A 19,569-nucleotide genomic window follows, 5' to 3' on the forward strand; every position below is an offset into this window, starting at 1 on the left:
TGCATATGCATTTATCCCCTTTGCTATCAAGCCCCTAAATAAGATCTGGCGCAGGCAATTACCTTCAGAAGTCACAGTATTAGTTAAATAAAGTCCACATGTGTGCAATCTAAGTGTCACATGATTTGTCACATGATCTCAGTATATATACACAGTTTATATATGTTCTGAAAGGCTCCAGAGTCTGCAACACCACTAAGCAAGGGGCACCACCAAGCAAGCGACACCATGAAGACCAAGGAGCTCTCCAAACAGGTCAGGGACAAAGTTGTGGAGAAGTACAGATCAGGGTTGGGTTATAAACAAATATCAGAAACTTCGAACATCCCACGGAGCACTATTCAATCCATTATTAAAAAATGGAAAGAATATGGCACCACAACAAACCAAGACAGGGCTGCCCATCAAAACTCATGGACCAGGCAAGGAGGAAATTAATCAGAGGCAACAAAGAGACCAAAGATAACTCTGAAGGAGCTGAGAAGCTCCACAGCAGAGATTGGAGTATCTAGGACCACTTTAAGCCTTACACTCCACAGAATTGGGTTTTACCGAAGAGTGGCCAGAAAAAAGCCATTGCTTAACCTCTTGAGCTTATGGCTCAATACTGCCCCCGTTGGAGGAAGTGCGTGCCCATAGTAAACTGAAAATATTTTTTTCCAAAATTGCTAATATATGCATATAATAATAATTATTGAATAGAAAACACTCTAAAGTTTCTAAAACCGTTTAAATTATGTCTGTATGTAAAGCAGAACTCTCAGGGCAGCCTTTCTCCCAAACTCTCTTGTCAAGAGAAAGTTGGGTCAACTTTGACGTCATCGCCCCCACCCTTCCCAGGCAGCTACCGATCTGGGAACAGTATGTATTTGTTCAGCGCGATGTCTGCTTTCAATTGGCACGTTCATTGTTTGAATTTCGCGCTCCCTCATCCTTTGGCGGGCGAAAATGCCCGGTTCACTCTCACATACATGCACTCTATTGCGGCGGCCGATTTGGGGAACGTTCTTTTCCAATAGACACCAGTTGAACGATGATCATTGTTTTACATGATAAAAACATCATTTTGCTCGATTCTGCACTTAGTTTGACCAGTTTAGTCAACATATAATATGTAATTTTGAAGTTTGATTGCGCAAGAGTGCGGGACCAGAAGGAGCAGAAGTTATTTTGGGTGCATTTCAGCTGAAGCTGTTAGCATATGCTAATACAAAGACGCACAACTTGAAACCAAACGATGTATTGGGTAAGTATGACTCCTTCTACGTCTTCTGATCGAAGAACATCAAAGGTAAGGGAATATTTATGTGGTTATTTTGGGTTTCTGTGGACTCCAAACGTAGAGGAGACACTGCTAATATCTGAGCGCCGACTCATAGCATAGACTAGTGAACGAATTCTGTAACGTTAAAAATAAATGTAACACAGCGGTTGTATTAAGAAGAAGTGTATCTTTGTAACTATATGTAGAACATGTATATTTAGTCATGTTTATTGCTTGTTATCTGACGTTATCTGTCCGAGCTATCATAATTTCTCCGGACATTTTGAGTAGCATTTTTTGAAATGTCGTCATTGTAAACAGAGATTTATGGATATTAATGGCATATTATTGAAAAAAAAAAAAAATGTACTGTGTAACATGTAATATTACTGTCATCTGATGAAGATTTTCAAAGGTTAGTGAATTATTTATTTTTTAATCCTACTTTTAAATTTTATATTTTCTGGGACAAAATGGCGCCGCTTGCATTTTGTTTCGGTGGTGGTCTAATATAAATGTGTGCTATGTTTTCGCCGTAAAACATTTTAGAAATCTGACTTGCTGGGTAGATGAACAAGGTGTTTATCTTTCATTTGAGCTATTGGACTTGTGTAGGTGTGGAGGTTAAATATGTCTAAGAATATTTTTCACATTTTGCGTTATGCTAATGAGCTTGAGCCGTAGTCACGATCCCGGATCCGGGATGGGTAGCATCAAGAGGTTAAAGAAAAAAAAAAGTAAATACGTTTGGGGTTTGCCAAAAGGCATGTATGTGGGAGACTCCCCAAACATATGGAAGAAGGAACTCTGGTCAGATGAGACTAAAATTGAGCTTTTTGGCCATCAAGAAAAACGCTATGTCTGGCGCAAACGCAACACCTCTCATCACCCCGAGAACACCATCTCAAAAGTGAAGCATGGTGGTGGCAGCATCATGCTGTGGGGATGTTTTTCATCGGCAGGGACTGGGAAACTGGTCAGAATTGAAGGAATGATGGATGGCGCTAAATACAGGGAAATTCTTGAGGGAAACCTGTTTCAGTCTTCCAGAGATTTGAGACTGGGACAGAGGGTCACCTTCCAGCAGTACAATGATCTTAAGCATACTGCTAGAGCAGTATGTTATAGGGGAAACATTTAAATGTCTTGGAATGGCCTAGTCAAAGCCCAGACCTCAATCCAATTGAGAATCTGTGGTATGACCTAAAGATTTCTGTACACCAGCAGAACCTTTCCAACTTGAAGGAGCTGGAGCAGTTTTGCCTTGAAGAATAGACAACAATCCAAGTAGCTAGATGTACCAAGCTTATAGAGACATACCCCAAGAGTATTGCAGCTGTAATTAATGCAAAATGTGGGTCTACAAAGTATTGCCTTTCGTTGGGGGGTGGGGGGGGTTTGCACACTCAAGTTTTCAGTTTTTGTGTCTTATTTCTTGTTTGTTTCACAATAAAAAATATTTTGCATCTTCAAAGTTGTAGACATGTTGTGTAAATCAAATGATACCCCCCCAAAAAATCTATTTTAATTCCAGGTTGTAAGGCAACAAAATAGGAAAACTGCAAAGGGGGGTGAATACTTTCGCAAGCCACTGTATCAGCAGCACTACGTTTTTGGGCATGCAATAATTAGCTTTTAGAGGACACGAGGGAAAGTTCCACCAACAGGGGCAACAACAAGAAGGTTGCAGAGGTAATTGCACGTTATGATGCTTTACTTGCTGAACATTTCAAACTTTCGACTGTCAACTCCGAATTATTTGATAGCTTCCATCACATCATCCATTAAACGACTAAAGAGGTAGACGCAGTGCATTTATATGCGTCCGCTCAAGTAGGCTTTTCACTTTCCTCCAGTATTTATTTAGCAAAGATGATAACACATAATCAATCCAGACAGGCACAAGCAAAAACTCATGATATAAATGTTGCAGCAGCTTAGGCTACACCTAAACATTAGAAATCTGACATGCTGTATGGGTTGAAAAGGAGACTATTTTTCAGTCTGATCAACCGTTGGCTACTGTCGATCTGGTCAGGGTAAACTAATTAGTAACATTATGTATTTGGGGTCTATTTGTGTGTCAGGAGAAATATTCAAAATATATTCAAAATTGGGCTGGCTAGGGTGCCTATATGTTTTTAATCCAAAATTATTAACTGGAAATAATGATTCAACATAATAGTGATGACAGATGTCGTAGCAGGATCAGAATTAGTTGGGTAACATAGATATATTTATTTTCATAATATGCTTGTGAGATACTTGTCATTTAGAATGTATTTTGTTGTACTATAGTGTTGGCCATTTGCAGTTATCTGTTCTCTGTCAGGGTTCAGTTACTTGGACCACAGAAAGGGGAGAGGTCAAGCTTGTCTTCATATGTAAACATATCTTTTAAACCATGTGAAGGGATGATTGAGGGGGAACCAATTATCTCTTGCCTTCACAATGTCTGTGTGCCAGTCACTCCCTACTTTTCCCATCGGGGAGAGGAGGATGGCAGTGTCTGGAACCCTTCTATATTCCCTCTGAGGTTGCCCTTATCTTGACCTAGAGAGTCACTCTCCTCTCTGTGATCTTGTCTAGGAGGGGGTGTATTTGAGATATGCCATTGGGTGAGGTAATGGTGTTGGTCCTGAGTGGTACCAAGAGCGAGATAAGAACATAGTTTAGGAGACAAAGCTGAACGATAATTTATAGCCAATGCTGTCTGGCTATGTGTGTCTTTGCTATAAAGGATCTCAGTTGCAATGTGTAAGCACTCTCAGATAATTCATTTATAGACACTGAATTGATCTGAGAGTCACCGGGTTGTGATGGAACTCATATAATTAAAGATGGACTTTATGATAACTCTGACTTGTGTGTGGGTTTTGCTCTCTTGTGATTTGGTAATACAGGAAATTTCCACTACACAGATGTGAGTACATTTTTTTGTAAGGCCTACAGTTGCATAGGCCTGCATGATGCAAACATGCATAAAGCAAGCTTTGCCCTGTGAGTTATATTGTCTATCAGTTGTTGTCTATATGTCTGGTTAGAGGTAATCCCCCTCATAATCTAGTCTAAATGTATATCAACAAATATAAGGTAGCTGCAGTTTGAAAGGGTTTTCATCCCCCCCAGGGCCAGTAGTTGTTTTTTAGGAGTTTTTTTAAAACCATGTGACCTGATTAGTAAAAACTGGTCCCATCACAGCCCATATCAAACCTTTTTACAACGGATTAATCAATGTCATACCTTATAGGGTCCACCGTTTTCCTAGTTAGGTTAACATATAAGGAAAAACCAGTCTCCAGGGGGTAAAAATTGCTCCACCGCTCTGGGACCTATGGTGCCACCAGTCTGCTTGCAGTTGTCAGGTATGTGGATGATCAGGGCTTTATTCAGGAACATTTCTTGGGATACTTTGATGTGTTAAAGAGGGCGAGATGCGCAGTCTGTGTTTGACTTCATGAATTTTGAGATGTCTGAGTTTAAGTTCATAGAGAAACTCGTTGTCCAAACCTATGACTGTGCAGCTGTAATGGAATGTATCTGCTATTTGTATTTACAGCTAAGTCACCTCCTGTTCCCTGATGACTACTACACTCCACTCCACTACCATTGTCAAATTTCTCCTGACATGAACTGAAACCACATCCCATGTGCCTGCTCATCCACTGGCACATTGAATGTTTCCCCTCCAAGCACTGTGAGTACCCCTGTCAATTGTCTCTCATTACTGTATGTATTTGTTGTCTCCGTGTGTTCCGCGCCTATACCGTGGGTCACCTATCCTCTTCAATTTTTCAAGTCACCAGCCTTCACTGCTTGATACGTAACTTTGGAGCTTTTCAAAGTCAGGGGGTGTGGTCGACAGTGCGCCTCTGCTGTCACATCCAACCTGGATCGATATTTGGTTTTAATGCAGACAAGAGCACTGAATCCAGCTTCACACAGATATGAGCTGAAGAAGGGTAGCCTACCATGAGATTTATAGCGCTTTCAAGACAACTGGGAACTCTGAAAAATACGAGGTCAAATCATGACGCCAGTGATCCTTAGGTCGGAAAGTTGTAGATCTAGAGTGTACGTAAATTCAATCTGGAGTGCAAGAGCGTGGAGTGAGCCTTTCATCATAATCTAAGGGTGCTTTCAAGTTGAATTTGATCTTTTAGATTTTAATAATTTTCATTTAGATTTTTAATGTTAACCACATTACAAAGGCTTTTGAGATACGAAGACGATATTATAACATACAGTACCAGTCAAAAGTTAGGACACCTACTCATTCTAGGGTTTTTCTTTATTTGTACTATTTTCTACATTGTAGAATAATAGTGGAGACATCAAAACTATGAAATAACACATATGGAATCATGTAGTAACCAAAAAAGTGTTAAACAAATCAAAATATAGTTTATATTTAGGATTCTTCAGAGTAGCCACTCTTTGCCTTGATTACAGCCTTGATTGCAGCTTTGCACACTTTATCAGTGGCAGAGAGGAAGAAGAACACTTTAGGAATTTGACAGTTTTCCCTGAATTTAATTGGGTTCCCATTACAATCTGAAAGAGCGGTTACAAAATAATCAGATTTAGCCTCACAACATTCATAAAAATAATATTGTACTTTTTACGCCATACGTTTTCCCTAACACCCAAAAATACTCATTACATTTTTATGCTTGGCAGGACAGGAATATTGACAAATTCACGCACTTATTAAGAGAACATCCCTGGTCATCCCCATTGTCTTTGATCTGGCGGACTCACTAAACACACACATGCTTCGTTTGTAAATTATGTCTGTGTTGGAGTGTGCCCCTGGCTATTCGGAATTTAAAAAAAAAAATAATTGTGCTGTCTGGTTTGCTTAATATAAGGAATTTGAAATTATTTATGCTTTTACTTTTACTTTTGATACTTAAGTATATTTTAGCAATTACATTTCCTTTTGATACTTGTGTATATATATATATATATATATATATATATAAAACCAAATACTTTAGACTTAGTATTTTACTGGGTGACTCTCTTTTACTCCAGTCATTTCTATTACGGTATCTTATCTTTTACTAAAGTATGACATTTGAGTACTTTTCCCACCACTACCATTCACAGACTCCGACACATACACACTAGGGTTCAATATTTTATGCAGAATCAACCAATTTTCCTCCCCAAGAAATAGCAAGAAATGAATGGTCTTTCCAGTATTCCCGCTCAAACTGGAAATGCTATTTCAGTGAAATAGCATTGTGAAAGAAATCTGACATGATTATACCACTGGGGGGCTCTCCAGATAGTGGTCCGGACTGCCAAACGCATCACCGGGAGCACACTTTCTGCCCTCCAGGACACCTACAGCACCCGATGTCACAGGAAGGCCAAAAAGACCATCAAGGACGTCAACCAACTGAGCCACGGCCTGTTCACCCCACTACCATCCAAAAGGCGAGGTCAGTACAGGTGCATCAAAGCTGGGACCGAGAGGCTGAAAAACAGCTTCTATCTCAAGGCCATCAGACTGTTAAATAGCCATCACTAACTGGGAATCACCTGGTTACTCGACCCTGCACCTTAGAGGCTGCTGCCCCATGTAGATAGACCTGGAATCACTGGTCACTTTAATAATGTTTACATACTGGTTTACTCATTACATATGTATATACTGTAATCTACACTACTGTATTTTAGTCAATGCCACTCCAACATTGCTCGTCCTAATATTTATATATTTCTTGATTCCATTATTTTACTCTAAGAGTTGTGTGTATTGTTGTATTGTTTGATACTACTGCACTGTTGGAGCTAGTAAGACAAGCGTTTCGCTACACCCGCAAAAACAACTGCCAAATGTGTGTCTGTTAACGATAACATTTGATTTGATATGTAAACGGGGAAATATACACACGAATCGGACGGTTTCTTGTTGTAATTTGTTGCAAATGAATCAACTCAAAGTTCTCTCAAAGTCACCGCACAATTTTGTTGATGTAGTCTAGTTTTAAACTGGCCACTGTTGGCCAACTGCTAAACTTTTATGAGTTTAGACTCTATTGACATTCATTTTAGCTTACTGAAAGATGCAGCTTTGTCCTTTTCTCTCCCCTTGCACCTGGCCATCGAGGGAATTGGGAAGGTTGTTGCTGTTTTACATTTTTTTTATTGTGGTGATCTTGTCAGGAGGAATACATCCCGATTTTCTGCTTATCAAAAATACTCAATACCATTGATAGCGCTGTGGTTGATCAATTGTACATGAATCGAAACCCGCCATAAATCATATTCCATTCTAAGGTAGGTTATATTTGACATAAAAGTGAACATTTACCTATTGTATTCGTTAGTTAGCCCAAAAAAATCTATGGTAAGCCTATTTCTAGCAATAAAGTAACATTTAAAGGTAGAGTTGAAGTCTGAAGTTTACATTACACCTTAGCCAAATACATTTAAACTCAGTTTTAACAATTCCTGACATTTAATCCTAGTAAAAACTCCCTGTCTTAGGTCAGTTAGGATCCCCACTTTATTTTAAGAATGTGAAATGTCAATAATAGTAGAGAGAATGATTTATTTCTGCTTTTGTTTCTTTCATCACATTCCCAGTGGGTCAGAAGTATACATACACTCAATGAGTATTTGGTAGCATTGCCTTTAAATTGTTTAACTTGGGTCAAAAGTTTTGCGTAGCCTTCCGCAAGCTTCCTACAATAAGTTGGGTGAATATTGGCCTATTCCTCCTGACAGAGCTGGTGTAACTGAGTCAGGTGTGTTGGCCTCCTTGCTCACACACGCTTTTTCAGTTCTGCCCACAAATTTTCTATGGGATTGAGGTCAGGGCTTTGTGATGGCCAATCCAATACCTTGCCTTTGTTGTCCTTAAGGCATTTTGTGACAACTTTGGAAGTATGCTTGGGGTTATTGTTCATTTGGAAGACCCATTTGTAACCAAGCTTTAACTTCCTGACTGATGTCTTGAGATGTTGCTTCAATATATCCACATAATTTTCCTTTCTCATGAAGCCATCTATTTTGTGAAGTGCATCAGTCCCTCCTGCAGCAAAGCACCCACACAACATGATGCTGCCACCCCCGTGCATCACGGTTGGGATGGTGTTCTTCGGCTTACAAGCATCCCCCTTTTTCCTCCAAACACAACAATGGTCATTATGGCCAAACAGTTATATTTTTGTTTCATCAGACCAGAGGACATTTCTCTAAATAGTACAATCTTTGTCCCCATGTGCATTTGCAAACCGTTGTCTGGCGTTTTTATGGCGGTTTTGGAGCAGTGGCTACTTCCTTGCTGAGCGGCCTTTCAGGTTATGTCGATTTAGGACTGTGGATATAGATGCTTTTGTACCTGTTTCTGCCAGCATCTTCACAAGGTCCTTTGCTGTTGTTCTGGGATTGATTTGCACTTTTCGCACCAAAGTACGTTCATCTCTAGGAGACAGAACGTGTCTCCTTCCTGAGCAGTATAATGGCTGTGTGGTCCAATGGTGTTTATACTTGCGTACTATTGTTTGTTTAGATGAACATGGTACCATCAGGCATTTGGAAATTGCTCCCAAGGATGAACCAGACTTGTGGAGGTCTACAATTTTTTTTCTGAGGTCTTGGCTGATTTATTTTGATTTTCCCATGATGTCAAGCAAAGAGGCACTGAGTTTGATGGTAGGCCTTGTAATATATCCACAGGTACACCTCCAATTGAATCAAATTATGTCAATTAGCCAATCAGAATCTTCTAAAGCCATGACATAATTTTCTGGAATTTTCCAAGCTGTTTAAAGGCACAGTCAACTCAATTTATGTAAACTTCTGACCCACTGGAACTGTGATACAGTGAATTATACGTGAAATAATCTGTCTGTAAACAATTGTTGGAAAAATGACTTGTGTCATGCACAAAGTAGATGTCCTAACCGACTTGCCAAAACTATAGTTTGTTAACAAGACATTTGTGGAGTGGTTGAAAAATGAGTTTTAATGACTCCGACGTAAGTTTATGTAAACTTCCGACTTCAACTGTAAATACTAATGTTAAATCTAAATCATACTTTATTGCTAGAAATGGGATTACCATAGATGTTTTGGGCTAACTAATGCCAATAAATGGTAACGAATGCAATCGGTAAATGTTCGCTTTTACCTATTGCCATGGCTCGGTGTGTTGATGTCTTTGATGATCTTTTTGGCCTTCCTGTGACATCGGGTGCTGTAGGTGTCCTGGAGGGCAGGCAGTGTGTCCTGGTGATGCGTTGGGCAAACCACACCACCATCTGGAGATCCCCCCCCAAGTGTTATAATCATGTCAGATTTTTTTCAATGGAATTATTTGCTTTTAAATAGCACTTCCGGTTTGAATGGGAATACTGGAAAGACAGTTAATTTCTTGCTATTTTCTGGGGAAGGAAAATTGGTAGATTCTGATTTCTCCATGTTTTGTTTTAAAATGTTTATTTAAATTAAAATGTTACTTTATTGCTAGAAATAGGCTTACTATCGATTGTTTTGGTTAACTAATGCTAATGAATGGTAACGAATGCAATAGGTAAATGTTTATTTAAATTAACATTTGACTTTATTGGGAAAAGTGAATGGGTTTTGGCTGGAAATCCCGGTAAATCTCGGTAACCCTGATTCCGCCATTAAACCCTAATCCACACCCACCACACACGTTCCACCGCAGCAAACTAGGACACACAATATATTCCACAACACTACTCAACCTTCTCCTCAACAGCAGGAAGTAGCTCCCTCACTTCCTTTCATCTTCCGCTGGCTGCCTGTTTTTAGTCTCCTCTAAATCCCATCACTTAAGGGGTGCTCTCTGGCTGTCTCATCAAAAGCTGTGTAGAACAGGCTGCAGTGAACCCGTGTGACCAGCTACTCCGCTACTCAGGCTGTGTTTGTTCTTTAATTAAGGAGACTGGATTTGCTAGTCAGTGACATTAAGACAATAATTCACGACCATGGTACACTAAGGAGGAGACATAAGACTTATTTGAACTGCTAAAAAGTGGCTTATTAAATTACGTCATAGCCCTGCAAGAGTATGCCGTGTTGTCGCTGAGCATTGGTCGAGGTGTGTGTTTGGTCGTCTGGGTGTTTAGTTGAGTGTTTGTTTGGATGGCCATTTGTGTGCTAAGTTGAGTGTGTTGAGTGTGTGCGTGCACGTGTCTCTGTGTGCATGTTTGTGTATGGTGCGCACATTGTGTATCTGTGTGTTTGATTTGACCCCCATGTCGGATTATCACGCTCTTGCAGGGTGATGTCTAATACACACATCTGCCAATCATTCTTAGAGAGGCTTACCGGCAGAATGGGAAAAAACTAACTGGATTTAAGAAACAGATTTACTAGCCTGTCTACCAAAGCAGAGTGTCTGGACACATTCAGTCACACCTAGTTACTAAAGCACTGATCGATTGGGCACATTGCACACTAACTCCTATGTCAATTTAACCTCTACTTACTACCCCCTATATCTACTTATAGCTCTCACCACCTTTATTTGCTACCCCTCTCTGCTAAACTTCTCCTGGGGTGCTGCTCTGTGGCTGACCATGTTGCTGTGTCAAAGTGATATAAGGATATGGATGGGTGCTTAACTTTATCCTAAATGTGTTTTTGGCATATCCCAACTCTCCCTTAGAAACCCCCTGAGAATGGGGTCACAGCCATTATCCAGCGACCCTGTGGCATTTTTCTCCTTGTAAGCTCGTGGATTCGAACTAGCGACCTTTCGGTTACTGCCCCAGGAGTACTGTGTCAGTAAAAATACACATTTCAATGCAAATGAACAATAAAGTCCTATTCTTTTCTATACAATTCTCTCTCTACTAGATCCCTCTCTGTCACTAGTTATTTCCCCTCCCTATCTCTATCTACAGTATTACCCCTTTCCAACTATACTTCTCTTTCTACAACATCTCTCCACCACCCCTCCCCACCCCTCCTTTTTCTCCAACTATCCCCTCTCTATAACTTTCCTTCAAACTGGGAATTGTACCTCTGCCCAACATTCTCTTACCATCTGGGGCATCAGCCAGATGCCATAGTCTTGTAATGATTAGCACACAGGCTCTGATGCCATGGTAACCTGTTTGCCGGTTAGGAGTGTGTTGCTTTCACTAGGAGCGAGAGTCCGCTGACTCAAAAGAGATGAACATAGCGAGACTCACCTCTCATCACTCCCGCCATTGTCTGTGTCATTACTATGGATGTAGATCACACACACACACACACACACACACACACACACACACACACACACACACACACACACACACACACACACACACACACACACACACACACACACTTGGGAATTCTCAATATAGGCTGAGCTAGAGAATGACGCCTCGTCCTCCGAGGAGATTAATTTCTGCTCTATCCATCCCTAATTCATCTACTTTAATATTCATATATTAGCCTTGTGTTTGCTAACCCAGTCCAAAAACCTAAGCATACATTATATGGCAATATAACCCATCCACCATAATCTATCCAATCATTTCTACTGTTTTGGTCAGATTCTCTGGTATCTCCTAAGGGTCTAATACAGAGATTGAATAACAGACTAGTTAATTGAATACGAGTGTTGGGACATACCATGATAGTAAATAAATAATACACTGATTCATGAGAACCTTGAGTTGGGTTCTAGGGCTAGGCAGTGTCAGGCTTAGCTGAAGTGCTCTGTGCTCTCTTGTACAGGATTACATTCATGCCTATCTTATAATCAAACTCCAACACAAAGAAAGAGAGATAGAGACTATAATGTCACCGACACTGTCCATCACACATCTGGGAACAAGGGAGCGAGAAGGATGTAGGGAGAAAGAGGGAGAGAAGGTGTGTGAGTGTTAATGACGCATAGTGCTACCGACTCTACTCTTTCTGGGCTAATGCTCTTTAGTGCACATTCTAAATACTGTACAGACACACACACACACACACACACACACAGACACATGCGCATAGGCACGCACACACACACACACACACACACACACACACACACACACACAATCAATTATGTACCCATGCCAGGGTAATGCCTCAGCTCAGGCAGGATAGACAACTACCCACCATATCGCAGAAACACAATTCGACCTCTATCCCAACATAGCAAGCTACCACCCACCTGGAGCAGGCGAGAAGGGGACTAGGGATGGCTGGACAGGGCAGAGGGTAGGAGGGAAGAGGAGGTAGGAGGGGGGTGGTTGAGCTTCAGAGCACCCACCTTTCTTTGCTTTGCAACATGCAGAACCCATCACCGATAATCCAGCATCGGCAATATCCCATCACAAACTGACAGTGAGCCGAAAGATAGAGATAGAAAGAGGTAGAGAGAGAGAAAGACAGAGAGAAAGAAAAAGCAACGAGGACTGTAACAGAGGACAGTTATCCGAGACTTTTCATTCCGCTAGCAACATCTAATGGTCAATGGCAGAGTTCGGGCGTGGCAGGCTCTCATGGCCCCACCAGAGTTTGAGGTGTGACGGCGTCCCAGTGTGAGAGGGTCCATGCTGAACGTGGGGAGCGGGATGGGGGTTCTGAGAGGGGAGAGCGGGAACGACGGCAGCAGATGTGAGAGACGCGGGGTAATCCTGCAGCGCTGCGTTTCATCTAGCCCTCGCTGCAGCTGTGAGGCCTCGGGAATTTCGCTCGGGGGGGGGGGGGGGGCAATCGTGGATTACATCTTTAGATGATTTTGTTTATTTATCTATTCACTCTTTTTCTATTTATTTATTACATTTTTATTTCATTTGTCTGGGGATGGTAATCCCTCCCGCTTAACCTTTTTCCCTCCATGTGAAATAGTTGAATTAAGAAAGATGATGCTGTTGTTGGGCCGTGGGGGGTGTGGAGTGCATGGCAGATAAACCCACAGAGAAAGTAGAAATCTGTTTTTTAAATTCCTTTGGAAGAAGGAAACCCTTTTTTCAGCGGGGATTTAGTAGAGAGTCTGTGAGGAAATATCTCTGCCCCATTCTATCCCTCCCTAACCCTTCTCTCATATGCCACCTGAAGGATCCTGGATTCCCCAGTGTGATAGGGTAATCCCACAAAGGGGGTGGGGGGGGCTGTACTGAATGTCAAATCCTGTCATGGTTTCCTCGCACCCACGCAAACACACACTCACACATGTGGCAGCGTAGCCTAGCGGTTAGAGCATTGAACTAGTAACCGAAAGGTTGCAAGATTGAATCCCCTGAGCTTGCAAGGTACAAATCTGTCGTTCTGCCCCTGAACAAGGCAGTTAACCCACTGTTTCTAGGCTGTCATTGAAAATAAGAATTTCTTCTTAACTGACTTGCCTAGTTAAATAAAATGATGGAGAGCATACTTGCAGAAGGGCAGATGCACTCACATACAGACACAAGAAAAGATCAACAACCTATTATCCAATAATATATCCATTTCAGACATATAAAACAGGAGGGTAACCATGGTTACTCACCTATATCTGTCTCTTTGTGGTTCTTGACTAGTTCGGCCAGTTCAAAGTTCCCCGCAATGATGGCCACCTGTGAGAGAGGGGGGGATCAGGAGGATTGCAATTTGAGGGCCACATTTAGTTTTCTGCAAAACAGCCTTTGCATTGCTCTACAAATTCAAACAATTCATTGTGTGTGTGTGTCTGTGTAGTAATCTGGACATGATTCCACTAAATTCTTATCTGGTTTTAACCATCTGCAACCTGTTACAAATCCTGACCTTTTAGCACACACACACACACACACACACACACACATGTGCATACCAACATGCGTACACACATGCCCACACTCACCCACACCCACCAGCGAAAGAGTGAGAGATGGTGAGAGACAGAGCAAGTAGGAGAAAGAAAGTGAAGACAGGGAGCAATAGTTTTTAATAGAGAGCGAGAGGGATGAGAGAGAAAGCAAAGGGTCGCCAGAGAGAGGGATATAGGGATATGTTGTGAGAAAAGCTTGAGAGGCCATCCTACCTACACATGAGAGAGACCGAGTGTGGTGGCTGGCGGGTCAGCTGTGGCATCCTGTTAGCATGGCTCTAATGGAAGAAGGACCCTCTCACTAGCCTCGTGTGACATGAAAGAATCATAAACCCGCATTCACCTGTCCCCTCTCATCTTTCTTTCCTCTCACTCTCCTCTCTCATCTTTCTCATTCTCCCCTCCTCTCTGCCCTTTCTCTTCATTACCACTTCTCCATCAGAGGACAAAAACAAAATGTAAATATAGCAGCAAGCAGCCATGACCGTTTTTATGCCTTTTGGCACCACTGCGCCACCGTCAGCTGGTCAACATGGCAGCATGGGCATCTATGGGTTGGTGACAAGTCACCCTCAGTCTTACCCACTGGAGGAAAGGGCGCAATATCATAGTGTCCCCAGGGTGCAGTGGATGTACGTATAGTGTACAGTGAGAGGGACAGCGCTTTGATTCCATTACAGGAGAACTAATTCCTGGGAGAGGGAGTAGGGGGGAGAGTGGGGAGGAGGGAGGAGGAGGAGGGTACGTGGGGGGGTTTACTGCAGTCTTTTTGGACAACACTTAATAACAAAATCCAAACCTTCCACGCTTAAACATAACATGCCCTCATTTTTTATGAGCCATTGTGATAGGTATAACACCGATTGCAGATCACTGGGCATCATAACTGAACACTGGTCAACTGAGAGCGATAGCACTGAGGCGATGGAAGGTACAGAATGAAGCCTACAGCTGATTTAAAAAAAAAGGTGCTATCTAAACCAAAAATGGTTATTTTGCCTGTCCCCATAGGAGAACCTATTGAATAACCCCTTTTGGTTCTACATGGAACCCAAAAGAGTTCTACCTGGAACCAGAAAGGGTTCTCCTATGGGGACAACGGCAGAACTCTTTTTGAACCCTTTTTGCTCAGTGTACAGCTGTCGTGTGGTTTAAAGTCTAAAGTCCACATCTAACCCACACGGCTGTAGTGTAGTGCACAGCCTTGTATAGGGGAAACCAGTCCACTAACGCCTTGATTGCATCCCCCTCCTTCACTCCCTTACTCCTTCACGTTCCCACGGCATAAAAATGCTCGGAATGACCCCTTGTTTCCCATGAAGACACATTGTTGTCTATGGTGATGGATGAGAGGAGGAGGAGGAGCAGGAAGAGAATGAGATAGGGGAGGAGGAATGGGTGTAGAATTGTGCCTGAAATTACATCCAACAACTCAGGGAGGAAATTAATTCTGATTCAAGACCAGGGAGAATCCTTAAAGGGCCAGGTACATAGGAGAACGCGAGCAGGGAAAATGGAGGAGATTGGAAAGGAGATGGGAAAGGATAAATTGTTAGCGATACAGAGACAGAGAGCCGAAATACTCTCTTTCCCTTCCCCTCGTTCTTGAATTTGCAAGTTCTTGTTTCTCATCGTGAGTTTCTCAATGCTGATAAAGATCAGCCCATACCCTGGGCTAAAAGGGTAGACTTTCGCCGAGAGACAAATAGCGATTGGAGCTTCAGTATAGTGTTGAACACTTCTGCATGTTTCACTGATTCCAGTGTTTCATCTCATACCAGTTTCTTATTCCACATCCCACTGGGCACAGACAATTGAACGTAATTTACATTAAATGACATGGGAAACAAAGTTGATTCAACCAGTGTGTGCCCAGCGGGATTCCAATCTCATCTGAATGCAACACAGTGAAAGAAACTGTTCTCACTTTCCACTGCTGACAGAAAGAAAGAGGGAGAGATGGAAAGAGAGAGAGAGAGAGAGAGAGAGGGGGATAATAAATGGGAGAAAGGAAAGACAACTGAGCAGAACATTTAAAGAGAACGAGAGGAGAGAAAAGGAGAGAAAATGTGAAACATTAAAAAGAGAATAGAGCTGAGGGAGAGGAAATGAGAAAGAATGGGAATAAAGTAGAAAGGGAATAGTGAAGAAAGAATCAAATAAGAGAGTGACGAGGGAGAGAAAATGAAAACATGTGAAAGGAATAAAGGACACGTCTGGGAAGAAGGGAGCGAGAAAGGGAACAGGGGGGAGAGTAAGGTTGAAATAGGCAAACGCTGAATATAAGAATCATGTGAAACACCTATATACAACAGGCTAGGGCCAACAGAGGAGGGATTTTGAGTCACTCGGCAGAGCTCTAATTGATGGATCTCTTTGTGCTGCTGGGACTCTATTTTTAGCTACAGATACACAGACACTCACTATTTTTTCCACTCCATTGAACTCTTCCCCAATACTTGATCAATTAATTGGCAACGTTGGTAGAGACACCTATATTCCGTTTCTGGGACCCATACAGGAATTGTACCCACAACCATGGTATTGGGAGCACCATGTTCTGATCCACTGAGCCATCCTCTGCGTGTGTCTTTTCCTTCTCTCCAATTGGAAAAGAATAGGAGACAATTAGACAAGTTCAACTTTTTCTGTCCAACCCCACTGAAGGCCAGAGTAATTAAAAGGGCCACTGAAGTGCCTGTGGAGGGCCATCGAGGATCCGAGGACTGCCTTACATCAAAATGCTCCTTTGTGACTCAGACGTGACTCATGCGGGACTCTCATTGGAATCAATAATGTCAGCTGCACTGCCTTCTGTGTATTCAAGCAATTACATATTATCTCTGCAAGACACACGCAAAATATCTAGCCAACCCATGGACATATGCAACTTTGTAAGATGTCTAAAACTGCGTCAAACACACAACTATGTAGCCTGGTAAGACTCAACCCATTCCCTTCAGCACTTGCTTTTCAGATGCAGATTACAGGAGAGGAGTCAAGTAGAGGAGTCAGGTACATTAGAGGAAGCCACTTCCGACTATTGAGATGCATCCTTGGTATTACTTGGGACTTGAAACATGTGTTTTTCTCAACAGAGTCCCATTCACACTGCCATCTCTGACCCAGGTTTCACCTGCTGATAAGGACACTTCCCCACAGCAGCACATGAAAGAAGTCTGAGACGATACAAATTCTCTCTCTCTCCATCTGAACCGACGGCATAATGCTATGAGAGCATTAAGCTGAATGTAGGAGGAACGTTGGAGGACATTATAAATCCATTAGCTAACAGGCAGAATATGACCCAGGATATGTTGGATAAACTATGCATGATGGAAGCAAACCCACGGCACTGATATGTCAGAACTACGGTCATGCTTTTGGATGGGAGGATGTATTACGGGTCTCACCTGGAAGGGACTCTGGCTGTTGTAGTTCTTCACCTCTTTGTTGGCTCCACGGACCAGCAGCACCCTGGCACAGTTATCCTGAGAAAATACAGGGAAGAACGGGACTCTGAGGAGTGGCTCTGAGTTTCACAAAGACTAGACAGAACACTTGTGCAGTAACCCGAATAGTCTAGAAGCCAGTTTTTGATTATTTGAACTAGCAGTAAACAAGTAGACTGGAAAAAAAAACATAGGTGGGCGCAACCCCAACTTTTAAAAACCAGAAAATAGGTGGAAGCAACCCCCAACTTTTAAAAACCAGAAAATGGAGAGAGAGAGAGAGAGAGAGAGAGAGAGAGAGAGAGAGAGAGAGAGAGAGAGAGAGAGAGAGAGAGAGAGAGAGAATAAAATAGATATTGACAGACACACAGCTACCTGTATGAAGGGAGATTATGTGTGAAGGAAAGGAAAAAAGCTGTTGAACAGAAAGAGTGTGAAAGAGAGAAAGAGACAGACAGTTACAGGGTCTGAATGTGCAGCACAACTCGCCCACAGAGTGCTCAACCACGCATGAACAGTGTTGTATACAGAAACACACACAAAGACACACACACAATCAATTCTGTACTCATGCCAGTTTGCAAAGTAACTAACATGAGGGATGTGAATTCTGGCATTTGTAGAGTGCATAATATGCTCTCTATATTTTGACATGTTCAACAAACTAACAATCCCATGTATTGGCATTTTACACCCTCCATTTGCATTGAAGCTTATTTGGAAATAGAAATGGATGACGTGTAAACCCCCCTCTCTCTCTCATTCTGCCCGTCCTCTTTCTCTCCCACTGTCTCTCTCACTCTGACCCCTCCCCCCAACTCTAATTGTAGCCCTGTCACAGGATAATACGACTTGAAGGTTTAAATACCAGGAGAACAGTGTATGTGTACAGACACTAAACTACCGAACATTAGGAGACGTGGGGATTCCGCCCTCAACCATTTGCAGAAAAATCCCCAAATGTGAAAGGGATGAAGAGGAAGAGAGAGAGAGGAAGAGACAGAGAGGAGGATAGATACAAGACATGATAGAAGAGCGTGTTCAAAAATTCGTTCGTTCCTTGTGCTGTTCATTCGTTCCTTCCTTGTGCTGTTCATTCGTTCCTTCCTTGTGCTGTTCATTCGTTCATTCCTTGTGCTGTTCATTCGTTCCTTCCTTGTGCTGTTCATTCTTTCCTTCCTTGTGCTGTTCATTTGTTCCTTCCTTGTGCTGTTCATTCTTTCATTCCTTGTGCTGTTCATTCAGTTGTTCCTTGTGCTGTTCATTCATTTGTTCCTTGTGCTGTTCATTTGTTCCTTCCTTGTGCTGTTCATTCTTTCCTTCCTTGTGCTGTTCATTCAGTTGTTCCTTGTGCTGTTCATTCATTTGTTCCTTGTGCTGTTCATTCCTTGTGCTGTTCATTCGTTCGTTCCTTGTGCTGTTCATTCGTTCCTTCCTTGTGCTGTTCATTCGTTCCTTCCTTGTGCTGTTCATTCGTTCATTCCTTGTGCTGTTCATTCGTTCCTTCCTTGTGCTGTTCATTCTTTCCTTCCTTGTGCTGTTCATTCATTTGTTCCTTGTGCTGGACTACTAAATGCAAAGTAAATTGTTTCGGTATATGTCTTATCTATCCAGTGCAGCTGGGACAGAGGTCGGTTGTAAGTGAATGTACTAATGTCCTCTATGTTTTTAGTGTACGCAACATCTATTCTATTCTATTCTATTCTAGGCCATAGTGCTAATTATGTCAGATGATTCTGAATAAGGATGTAGTGGGAGAGTTGAGAAACAAGTGGGTTGAGATGTGAAAAGCTTTTCAAGCAAGAGTGGGGTCAGGACTCAAATGCATTTAAGAAATGCTATGATGTACGATGTGATGTTCAATAGAACACATTTAGCTAATGAACATGTGCAAATCTGGGGTCTCATTGAGTCTAGAGTAGGAGAGCTGAATGGTGGGATCGAGAGACAGACTTAACCCCTTGCCACTCATTCTCCACCCTTACTCATGATCCTCTCCTCCAATTTCTCTTAATTGCGGAAAATGATTATGTTAACGAGAATAACTGCCGTTTAATTGTAGATATACTTCAAACTCATACGAA

General features: G+C 42.0%; 1 protein-coding gene across 1 annotated transcript in view; it reads right to left on the bottom strand.

Moving 5' to 3' along the window:
- Positions 1-19,569, bottom strand: part of LOC112249551 (SH3 and multiple ankyrin repeat domains protein 2) — a 214,725-nt gene that overhangs the window by 101,795 nt on the left and 93,361 nt on the right. Inside the window, exons 9-10 of the mRNA XM_042320848.1 lie at positions 17,447-17,524; positions 13,734-13,800 (exon numbers count right to left, since the gene is read on the bottom strand). Of these exons, the coding sequence (XP_042176782.1) occupies positions 13,734-13,800; positions 17,447-17,524 (145 nt within the window). The remainder of the gene's footprint in view (positions 1-13,733; positions 13,801-17,446; positions 17,525-19,569) is intronic.

The sequence above is a fragment of the Oncorhynchus tshawytscha genome, linkage group LG04 (assembly GCF_018296145.1).
Source record: "Oncorhynchus tshawytscha isolate Ot180627B linkage group LG04, Otsh_v2.0, whole genome shotgun sequence".
Classification (NCBI taxonomy): domain Eukaryota; kingdom Metazoa; phylum Chordata; class Actinopteri; order Salmoniformes; family Salmonidae; genus Oncorhynchus; species Oncorhynchus tshawytscha.